The sequence below is a fragment of the Pieris rapae genome, chromosome 18 (genome assembly GCF_905147795.1).
Source record: "Pieris rapae chromosome 18, ilPieRapa1.1, whole genome shotgun sequence".
Taxonomy (NCBI): domain Eukaryota; kingdom Metazoa; phylum Arthropoda; class Insecta; order Lepidoptera; family Pieridae; genus Pieris; species Pieris rapae.
Window position 1 is genome coordinate 4,757,630 of NC_059526.1, and position 10,858 is coordinate 4,768,487.

At 31.5% G+C, this 10,858-nt stretch overlaps 1 protein-coding gene across 1 annotated transcript; it reads right to left on the minus strand.

Annotated features, from left to right (window-relative positions):
• Positions 1 to 7,997: 7,997 nt before the first annotated feature.
• LOC110996227 (protein MAK16 homolog A) lies at positions 7,998 to 10,732 on the minus strand. Its single transcript, XM_022263796.2, has 8 exons — positions 10,592 to 10,732; positions 10,475 to 10,521; positions 10,241 to 10,384; positions 9,717 to 9,899; positions 9,513 to 9,642; positions 9,092 to 9,295; positions 8,432 to 8,503; positions 7,998 to 8,110 (listed from the first exon to the last, which is right to left on the minus strand). Exons 1-8 carry the CDS (start codon positions 10,604 to 10,606, stop codon positions 8,009 to 8,011), a joined length of 897 nt encoding a protein of 298 aa, XP_022119488.2. The 5' UTR covers positions 10,607 to 10,732; the 3' UTR covers positions 7,998 to 8,008.
• Positions 10,733 to 10,858: the final 126 nt, after the last annotated feature.

A 10,858-nucleotide genomic window follows, 5' to 3' on the forward strand; every position in this document is an offset into this window, starting at 1 on the left:
CTCGATTTGTTTACACAACTTAATTAATTACACAAACGTATAGAAACGTTGTATTAATCAAGCAATTGCAATTGGGACCACCTTGTTAGAACCAGATATTCGTATTACACCAGGAACAATTCGTCGTAAACAATTACAATATCTGACTTTAAATTAATAAAATAATTAAAATTAAAGTAAGCTGAAACATATACATAAGTTTAAGGTTAGATTAGAAAGGAAAAGGCTACTAGAAGTTAAGAAAAGATGACGTCAGAGAGTGGAGGAGTATAGTGACTGCAGAAATGTTGCATCTAGCACAGGAACATGCTTCAAGAGACTGACTGCCAGGTTACGAGATGAAAAGATTCACAAGTGTAGTAACGATTAAGACAATATAAAGAGTAATTACTTTATTCCGTATAGTATACAAATCACACAATTAACGCTTAGGTTAATAATATTAATTATTAAAGTGAATAACTTAAGTAGCGGACGTCACAATAAAAATGAAACTTAAGTGGGAATGGGCGGAGCACAGCACATGGCTAGAGGAACAGAAAAGTGGAGCAAGAAAGAATTAAACTGGGCACCAGTTGTTTACCGTGCCAGTATTGCTGGCACAATGAACACAAAAGAGAAAGATAATTTAGAAACGGTATAGACCAGATTTGGAGGAGGCCAAAAAAGGGCACATGAATATCTATAAAGTATAAGATGATAGAAACATAAACATATTTAATTGTAAAGTATCTGAAATAAAAAGCTTTTATTATTATTATTTAAAATATTTACTGCTATTTTTGCAAAGCGCATTGGAGATTTATGAATCTTAGGCGATCAGCCTTTGAATGTGACGTCATTGACAATATGGTTTCCCGATGATGCTTTCCTTCACTCTCTAAATACATAGAGCAATTAATAAATTGCTCAAATAGACAGAAAAAATTATTCCGCTAGAATGAAACACTTCAATGAAAGCTTTATGAGGTTAATTTTGTATATTGTACACACTCCAAACATATAAAGTTTGTAAACCGAAGTTAGTCAAACCCTAATTCGTGTCACTTTTAATTACTTCCAAGCAGAATATTTAACTTGTCGTAAAGCGATCTAAATATTCACCCCGTATTTTAAAATTGATGCTTTTATTAGGATAATTATACGTTCCCTTTTAAAGAACGTTTAAAATCTTTATACAATATTATTATAGGTATTATTTAAAAGTTTTTGCTACCGCTAGTCTCTTTACATATCGCAAAAGGACGTTTGGAAGTTATCAAACAGAAAACTAATGCTTTTTACCCGCGATAGAACTCAGGAATTCCGGATTTTATTCAAGACAAAATTAAAATTATCAATTTAACGCAACATTTTACCAAATCTCCAGTTGTATGAGATGTAAAGCACAACAAAAATTATCACAGAATGAATTGTCAACACAGTTTTCTAATTTTAAAATAATTAAATCCGTAAAAATTCATATAAATGGGGGATACTTCCCTAAAAGACAATATTTATGTTGAGAAGTGTTTTGGTACTAAAACTGAAATAAAACAATGCTAATAAACATTTTTACATAAAAATCAGAACACCTGGTCATAGATCCGTTATTTGAATTTCCAAGTAATTGTTTATGAGTTTTGTATGTTTCACAACATAAATCAATAACTTTATATTAATATCCTGCCTACGAAGCGGGTGTACTCATAAATACTGACCGTCATAGCGTCAGCCATTCTGGACGGATGCAAAATCTACGGTCGTCATAATTTAAGCTTACACAAATTCTTTATTGTTGGGCTACTAAGCGCCTAGATAAATGTCTACCTATGTACATTATGTACTTCATTTCACATTATTAATACTCAATGAGCGTTGAACATAATTAAAAAGTAATCGCTGAAATATAATTAACGAAATATATTTTTTTTTATAGAACCGGGGGCAAAAGTAAAAAAGTACAGAAAAATGAAATGTAGCAAATTCTAATTCATTACAATGTAGTTTAATATTATTTACATAGTTATATACATACTTGGTAATTCATGAATGTGTTACTATAAATTATAATGTACAATGAACAATGAACAGATTACAAAGGAAGTGTCTACGAAGAAGAGCGTCGTGAAGTCAGCTACGAGTCTAATTACAACAAAAATGGGCTACACCTGGCACAGCGTTTGTACTTCAAGACATCTTTTGATGCTTGTTTTGAGTGCTGTTAAATTTTTTGTCACAGAATATCTACTGTCTGTGTCATCGTTAACTTATTTAAATTTGCGTGTTTTATCTACGTTGGCTACGTTGGTTATAAAATAAATTTAAATATTCTACATACCCGTTATCTTGGATGTTTTAAAGTTTTAGATCTAGCTATTACAATTTTAATGGAAGATCGATGTATAGGAATGTCTACATAGTGAAAAAAAATGGTTTACTGACGTCAGGGTCCATAGGAACGAAGTACAGACAATAGTATGAGTTTTAAATCCTAAATCCTTCGGAAAATTTATATTAAACCTCAATCATTGAAAATTAAATCACTTTGCAAGCATTACTCAACAGTCCTAATCCTAATTCCTGTCCTGACTAAATCTAGCGCAGATTTTAGAAATCTAGACATAATTTACATTAACGATCTGTCTTCAGGTAATAAAAAAAAATGTGCTAAGTATAATAGCCTGTCCAATAAATAATAGTCTATTTTAAAAGAAAAAAGAAGTGGTTTCGTTTCAGTTATAAAATTTCGGTCGTTACATATCGCGATATATCTTCTCTTCTATCAGTAAACGTGACAAATATTGGGTGTGGCCTTTGTACTGGCAGCCTGTCCCAGGGGCCGAGTTGACTGTGCGTCGCGATAACACACTGTGAGTGACTGACCATAAATCACTAGATTTATATTTGTCTCGTTCAGCGATTGAAAAACCGAGTAAACCAAACTCTATAGAAACTGCTATTTATTTAGGTTATTTGTTCAGATATGTTCAGAGATACCATAGTGGCTTGTTTGCATTTGTGTGTGTAATTTTATGTCGTACACACTCGCACGACATTATTTGGAATCAGAGAAGTAAATTACATATGTCAATTTTGTCAGGTATAACTATATTGTATCTTTTGGTGATAAATAACTCATCTATTTTTATATAATAATATAATAACAACAAACCGTGTTGGCCTAATTAATGGCTTCCGATTGCGAATCTTATACCTGAGGTCATAGGTTTGATATTTGTTTAAGAATTACTTTCTGTCTATACCCGCATCTAATATCGTATGGTGAAGGAAAACATCGAATCCAAAAATCAACGACATATGTCAGACAGGAGGTTTATCACCTACTTGTCTAAAAAATTATGAAACAAAAGAATTCAATATGAGGTCATTACCCATTTACCGCTACTGGATTATTTCTATTAGAATATAACATCATTAAAATTCAATAAGAATTAATAATTAATCTAACAATTTAATTTACTCACTAATTTAGTAAATGAAAGGCAATTCAAAATCTGACCAAATGATTAATTAGTATTCTGCCGAAAAACCACAATAATTAATAACTTTGAATGAAAGTAAATTCATTTAATTAATGTTGAATGCCCAATCAAATATTTATTCACAAAATATCCTTAGGCGCGGCTATTATTCAGTTCTTAATTCTCATTCAGAACCGGGAATAGAATTTTTGAGTTTGGATATTACAATGAGGTATTTCTCTTTGAACATCACCGCTAAAGGTCATTAGGGTTAGCCAATAGATCGTTATCGACATACCATTCATAATATCCAAAAATTCGTTTATAACTGGCTTTAAATAGTAAAAAAAAATATTGCTCTATGGTAATTACTTATCCTAAGATTCATTATAGTAAGGATTGCCAAGAGTTCCCTCGACGTCACCAGTATCCCATTCCATCAGCACCAGTAACTAAAATACCCGGAATGTACGTACCTTTCAAAAAAAAAAAGTTATATTCCAAATAGGTCTCTCTCTCTCTGAGTCAGAGTCACCTAAGACATATTAAAAGGAATGACTGATACATGAACGTCTATCGTAGGTGTGCCATATTCTGTAAAACTAATACTTTTCTATTCTTACATTATTATACAGCACACCGACTGAACACCATTTGAAATTCTTTTTATGCTTCCCTTGAGAACTAGGCTTCAATTCGGAGTGGTTTATATTCGACTTTTGCAAACAAATGCGAGAATTTTAAACACATCTGCGTGTGGTTTACAAAAAAGGCACTGCCTGAAAATATACTCGCTCCTGAAACGTTTTAACTGAGGTTTCTACATAAAACGGGTGAATATTCAAAACAAATTCCGTTAAAGATTTACTTACGGTAAAACATGTACGCAGTCCTGTAAAATACGGCGAGGACAATGGTAGATAAAACCTATGTATCGGAAAAGACGCCAACAGTTAGTCAGGGCCTAATTGAAAAACATAAAAATTTTGAGGGAAAGTTTTCAGAACTCGAATTTGTTTCAGATTTTTTGGTTTATCTAAAACCTTCAAATTGAAATTCAAAAATCATTTATTTATGTAGGTAACATACCGTACACTTATAAACGTCAAAAAAAGAAATATACATTAAATGCTTTCAATTTTACATTTACTGTTAATTCTCAAATCAAGGGCGTAGAACGGAAAAGAACTGGCAATAAACTCTTAATACCTAAGGAAGAAATAAGGCCTTAAATATGTCCAGTGGCTTAGTAGCACCAACCATAGTAGATAGACCAATTCTTAGCATCAGGAATCGTGAATATTGAATATCTGGCCAATTATGACAATTAATCACGTCAGTATATACATTAAACCTTAAAATCAAATAAGTTAATCAATAAATCTTAGATACATAGATAGATAGATCTTTAAAATAATATTAACTACTCATTATTCCTCTCTTTGGAACTGACTTATCATAAAATTTGTTATACCTATGACTGATAACAATGTTTCCCAGAATGCTCCGCTCGTAAGAATGTGCAAATATTATAATGCTGTGTGTGCTGAGGTTGATATTTTTCACAATAATATTTGTAAATTTAAAAAGATAGTTCATAGTAAATACTTGTAACCTTAATTACTAATTTAATTGATTAATGTATATGTATATACATGTGTGTGTGTATGTATATATATATTTTTTCCTTTATTTTTTATTTTTTTGTCATTCGGTTTGATATGTGTATGTTGTTTAGTTGATATTTAGTGTAAATGCTGTGTACAGATATAACTGGAAGTCAGATTTTTAAATGTTGTTTAGTATGTAATAATTTTATCTATGTAGTCAGTCTGTTTTCTGTATTTGTACCTTAATGTGAAAATAAAATAAAATAAAATAAAATATTATATTTTACTCTGACACTAATGCTAACTTATCTTGAAGATAGCAAACGTCGATTGGCTTAGATACTTAGTTCATGCAAGTTGTCCTTGATGCCCGGGTGAGCTAACGCGACCGAATCTAACTACATAATCAACGGAGATGCAACCTCAATCCAATACTTGGTTTCACGTCGCCACACATTTGGGACAAACAATTAGAAAGCGAGCCAATCTCTGTATCTATACTGGCATCTACGCTGTTGTGGTTAAGTACTGCTTGCAATTTTCAGAGCTAACTGAGCTTTAACTTGCATTGAGATAAACGACGGTTTAAGATGTAGTAAACATGTAAACGATAGTATTGTCTAGTATTGTATTGGTCACCGTGACCACGCACGCGAAATGTCGAATAAATTTAAAATTATGTTTAAATAATTATAAGTTTACAATAATACATAACTTATCCGTTAAAAAAGTGTTTTCTTTAAATGTAAACGATCCCTTCAATATCAATAAATAATAAGGAATCTTTTGTCATAATTAAGTAACAGAAAGTATATAACTATGGACATAAACAGTAAAATCTTTTTATTCATAACACTGCGGGATATATTCAGAAACCGTGAAAATGGAATGATAATAATTTATATGGGCTTATAAGCAATACGTTTCTAGGTGACTGATTAAAACACAAATATATGAAAATTGAAATAATTAAAGTTTTTGACCAAGATAATTATTATCCGGTCAGGTTTAAAGAATCTTGTATTTTTTTCTTGTTTGGTAGTTTTAAAAATGTCAATTCAGACTGATTTTCAGCAGTGGCTTTCGCTATTTCCCTCCTTAAAATAAGTCTTCGTTCCATAGACGAATCAATTATCATGAAAAAATCACAAATCTCATTTAGCATCCTAAAACATTCACTAAGATTTATCAAATTAAATGTAACGTTTCCAGTGCTTGCTTAATACTCTTTAATGGGCATTAAAAATTTCCTCCAAGTTGGCTTCAGTCAAACCTTCATCATACGATTCAAGGAACTCCTAAATGTCACTTGCATCTTGTCTTAAATTTATTACAACCCCATTCGCAGTTTCAAAGTATTGTTATTCAGTAAGAGTTGGAATTTTCACAGATAGTTCGTCATTTCTATAGCGTGCTTTCAAATATTCTCCCAATTATATAATACATATATAAAGATAATTATAGTTCAATAAGATAGAAACAGATGTTACAGAGAGCTTTCTTAATTAACGGATGAGTATTATTGAGTCGGTAATAATCTCGCACCGACTTGAAGACTTAAGATTACTCGCAATAAAATAAAAATGTTGTAGTAACACAATAAAACAACTAATTAATATTATAAGTAGTGGAATTCCTAGTCTTTCGACAATAATGAGTAAGACGTTGGCGTCAGATTTTTTCTTAAAAAATGTTGGATTTTGGGCATCTTTCCTAAGCTCCTAAATTTATATAATTAAGCCGCAATATGATAACGAATGAAATAACGAAAGCATCCAGGCTATAAAAATTTAAATGTTTTTTTTATAGAACAGGGGGCAAACGGGCAGGAGGCTCACCTGATGTTAAGTGATACCACCGCGGCGGCTCGCGAGTGCGTTGCCAGCCTTTTAAGAATTTGTACGCTCTTTTCTTGAAGGACCCTAAGTTTATGTTTTATGATGATTGTAATTATAACAAGAGCGTTAGCAACGCTTTAATAAATTGATACACAAATATTTCAGTGGGCAGCTGGTTCCACATAGTGATGGTGCGCGGCAGAAACGAGGAAGCGGCGTCAGTTGCGAAATGAGCGACGGTGGTATTATGTTAAATGCGATAGAAGATGCAGAAAGAGTCCCCCTACATCTCTTTGCAACGCCAAGCGAAGCTCGAAAGGTGACTTTTTTATAGAACAAGGGGAAACGGGCAGCCCATGGACATTATCGATGCCAGAGGGCTCGCGAGTTTTGCCGGCATTTTAAGAATTGGTACGCTCTTTTCTTGAAGGACCCTAAATCGAATTGGTTTGGAAATACTTCAGTTGGCAGCTGGTTCCACAAAGTAGTGGTTCCACAAACGCGCAGATGTGGAACGGCGGACGTCGAGGTGATTCGGGTGGAATTACGTATTCTGCCTCGACGATTCAAATCGCTCTTCGGTGAATACGACGAAGGGGAAAGAGTATTAAGGAGTTTCTGCCCAGAGATGAGAATTTGCGCTTAATAGAGCTTCGAAAGAAGCACTTGTGTTAACCAACATTTCGTATGAATTGAAAAACAATATTTCGTATTTAGATTTAAAGTAGATAAATAGATTTTTTTTAAATCGTATTCAATACTCATTGAAAAAAAAAAGATTTGTAACTTTCTGTTTCAATATTTGATGTTTATATTTTACGCTTATTTCTAATATACATGATAATAATTGTACATGATATGTCATTTCGACATGAATATAGGATATGTATATAATGTGTGATATTTGTTTTTCTAAGACTGTTACATTTCAAAATGTATGTCAGACAATAATAACAGATATTAAATGTGTTGTAGAACGAGAGGGTTTCGTTAAAGTTATATTTTTCTAGCATCAATATCAATGTTAATAACTGATTTACAAAAATTTTAAAAAAATAATCTTGGTGAATAATAAAACAGTCATATTATTAATAAATCAGTGTTTTATTTTCCTCTTATTAATACTAACTGACGGTTCGGTTTCATATTCTATTTCGACACGAGGCTTCTTCCTAGTGGACAACTTCTCGGATATGTCCTGAAATCAAACATTTAAGTATTAACCACCATCTCCATAATTCATGCAAAACAGTACTTATAAATATATACCAACAATTCTTCTTGCCTTTATTACACTAGAAATAAACAAGAATATTGGGCATGTCAGGCATATATTATTCTGGTATTATTTGGGATAAGGAAATCATTTTGCCAGTGGCAGCTACACTATGAAGCAAACTATGATCCAAAGTAGATTGACCTTGCCATAAAAAAAATAGATACCAATGATATACTCTTGTTAAAATAAAAATCAATTTTTTTAGCTACTATAACATTTTAACATATACTTGGTTCATACCTCAATATCAGATGTTTCGGACTCAAAATCACTACCAACTTCTGCACTCACTTTTCTGCCTGAATCACTATCCTGAAAAAATAGAATAAAATATTTGTAATTCCATTTTATAATCAATAAATAATAAGGTTGTTACTAAGATTTGAGTTAATTAATTACAAAATAATTTATGGTTGGAAATTTTAGCATAAATTTGACACTTTTAACATAATCATGGATTAGAGTTATATCATACTCTAATCCATGATTATGTTAAAGTTTTACATAAAACTTATTAAAATAATAATTTATGGCTTCCTAAGCTATTAACAGTGAAGGTTGTCCCAACATTCAAATCTTCTTGAATGCTGTCAATTAATATGTGAAACTTCATACAGAAAAAATGGTTAGTCAGGTATTGAAACATAAGTTGACTTAACTGACTGACATTCTAGAATTTGAGTAATATTAGACTTTAGGTACCCCAATCGACATTATCCATATTTTTAAGGGCATTTCCATCATATTAAAAATAGCAAGTACCCTCCTCAATCCAGCCTAATAAAAAAATTTAAAAAATATCTTTAACTCATTTTATTAACAACCCTTATATAATTAAGTTACATTTTCAGGTTAGCTACTTTATGATACTAAGATTTGTTGACATGACAATGATCTTACCTCATCACTTTCCATATCACTATCTGCTTCAACAAACTCATCTACTTTATCCATGCTCCTCTCCAATTCATTCTCTAATTCTGGCTCAATCTCCCTCTCCTCTTCTTCTTCGTCTGATTTATCACTTTCACTTTCACCAGAAACTTCTTCTGCTTTCAGTGCAGCATCAAAAGCCATTTGTGGAAAGTTATAGATGTCATTGTACTAAAATACAAATTTAACAATGTAAATGTGGCAATTTTTATTTTTTATAGAACGGGCATGCATGTGTATTAGAGCAACATGATCTTAGATGTATAATGTGTTTTGATAGACTATTTATTAATTTGAAATACATAACATCAAGTATAAATATCAAACCTATTAAATAATATAAAATAATTTCTAATTCAAGAAAACTTCAACTCTAAATCTATCTCACCGTTCCCTTCTTCAATCTTTCAAGCAGTTGTTTTTCAATAGCATTGTCTATTCGGGCAGCTACCAATGCTTTTTCTTCACGTCTCCTTTCACGCCTCTCTATCTTTCGCTGAATGGGGACCAGCTCTTTTCTACAAAAACAAAAAATTTAATTTCCTTGCAAAAATGTATCTCTTAAGCGATAATATAAAACAAAAATACATACACTCTTCTAAGTTTTAGTTTTCTCATACGAATCAGATACTGGGTTATTTTTAAAAATCTTTGTTTACATTTTGATTTAATAAAAGTAGGCCAGTAAAGTAAATTCTCATTTATTTGATGTATAGCCTTCTCAAAGTTTCTGGATAATTTTACTGTTTCCCATTGTTTGGCAGGAAACATTAACCTGAAAAAGAATATTTAACAACCTTTAACGTTTTAATCTAAGTTAATCCTTAGCCTTTAGCACCAACTATTACACAGATTTATATGATCTACAACCTATGATTGCAGCAGTTCACTATTATAAAATTAACTAAACTTTGTTAGTTTTATATTGAAGCATATTACTTATATATTTGTTGAAAATTAAAATTTGTGTTGTATAGAGTTAGGTATTTACATCAGACAACCATAACTAGAAGACCAGAACCAGAACTAGAACTAAAAAGTATCCATGTCCCCATTATATTTACTTAATTCTACATTCTATTATTTCATAAATTAAACACTTCAAGACAGAATTACCGTTCTGCAGTTCGCATATATAGATATATGATACCATTTTCTTCTCTTATAGTCGCATATTTACTGTTAGCGAGAGGGCAAGACGAACGACTGCATAAACCTGTGAGGTTATATTCATTCCGGCAAAAATGTTGAGTTTTTGTGCTGTAGAGATAACAAAAATTATTTTAGTGAGAATTTGAATGTAGGGCTTTGCTTTTCATGTTCACATTTAATAGGTTAGTGGTTACTTACGTTACTTTATGCGAACAATGCGTTTTGTTGATAATAGCCCAAACAACCTTAAAATAAAATAAATGTGTTATTAATATTATCATGGAAAATATATGGAACCTCGTTACATATACTTACATCATCGTGCTGCATATTGCACTGATATTTATAACTTTATAAGAAATTACTTTAAAAAACACTATAACATTTTCACGTGGAGTGCGAAATGAAGATTTATTTTTATTGAACATAAAATTGTCAATTGTCAGACAAATGAAATAGAGGAATACTTAATAAGAGTATTTCTAGCGAAAATACCACGGACAATAAAAACAGAGCAAAAAACAGAGGTTATCTGTAAAGTCGCTTTACTGACGATAGTTAAACGGGACAACGTCATAAAAA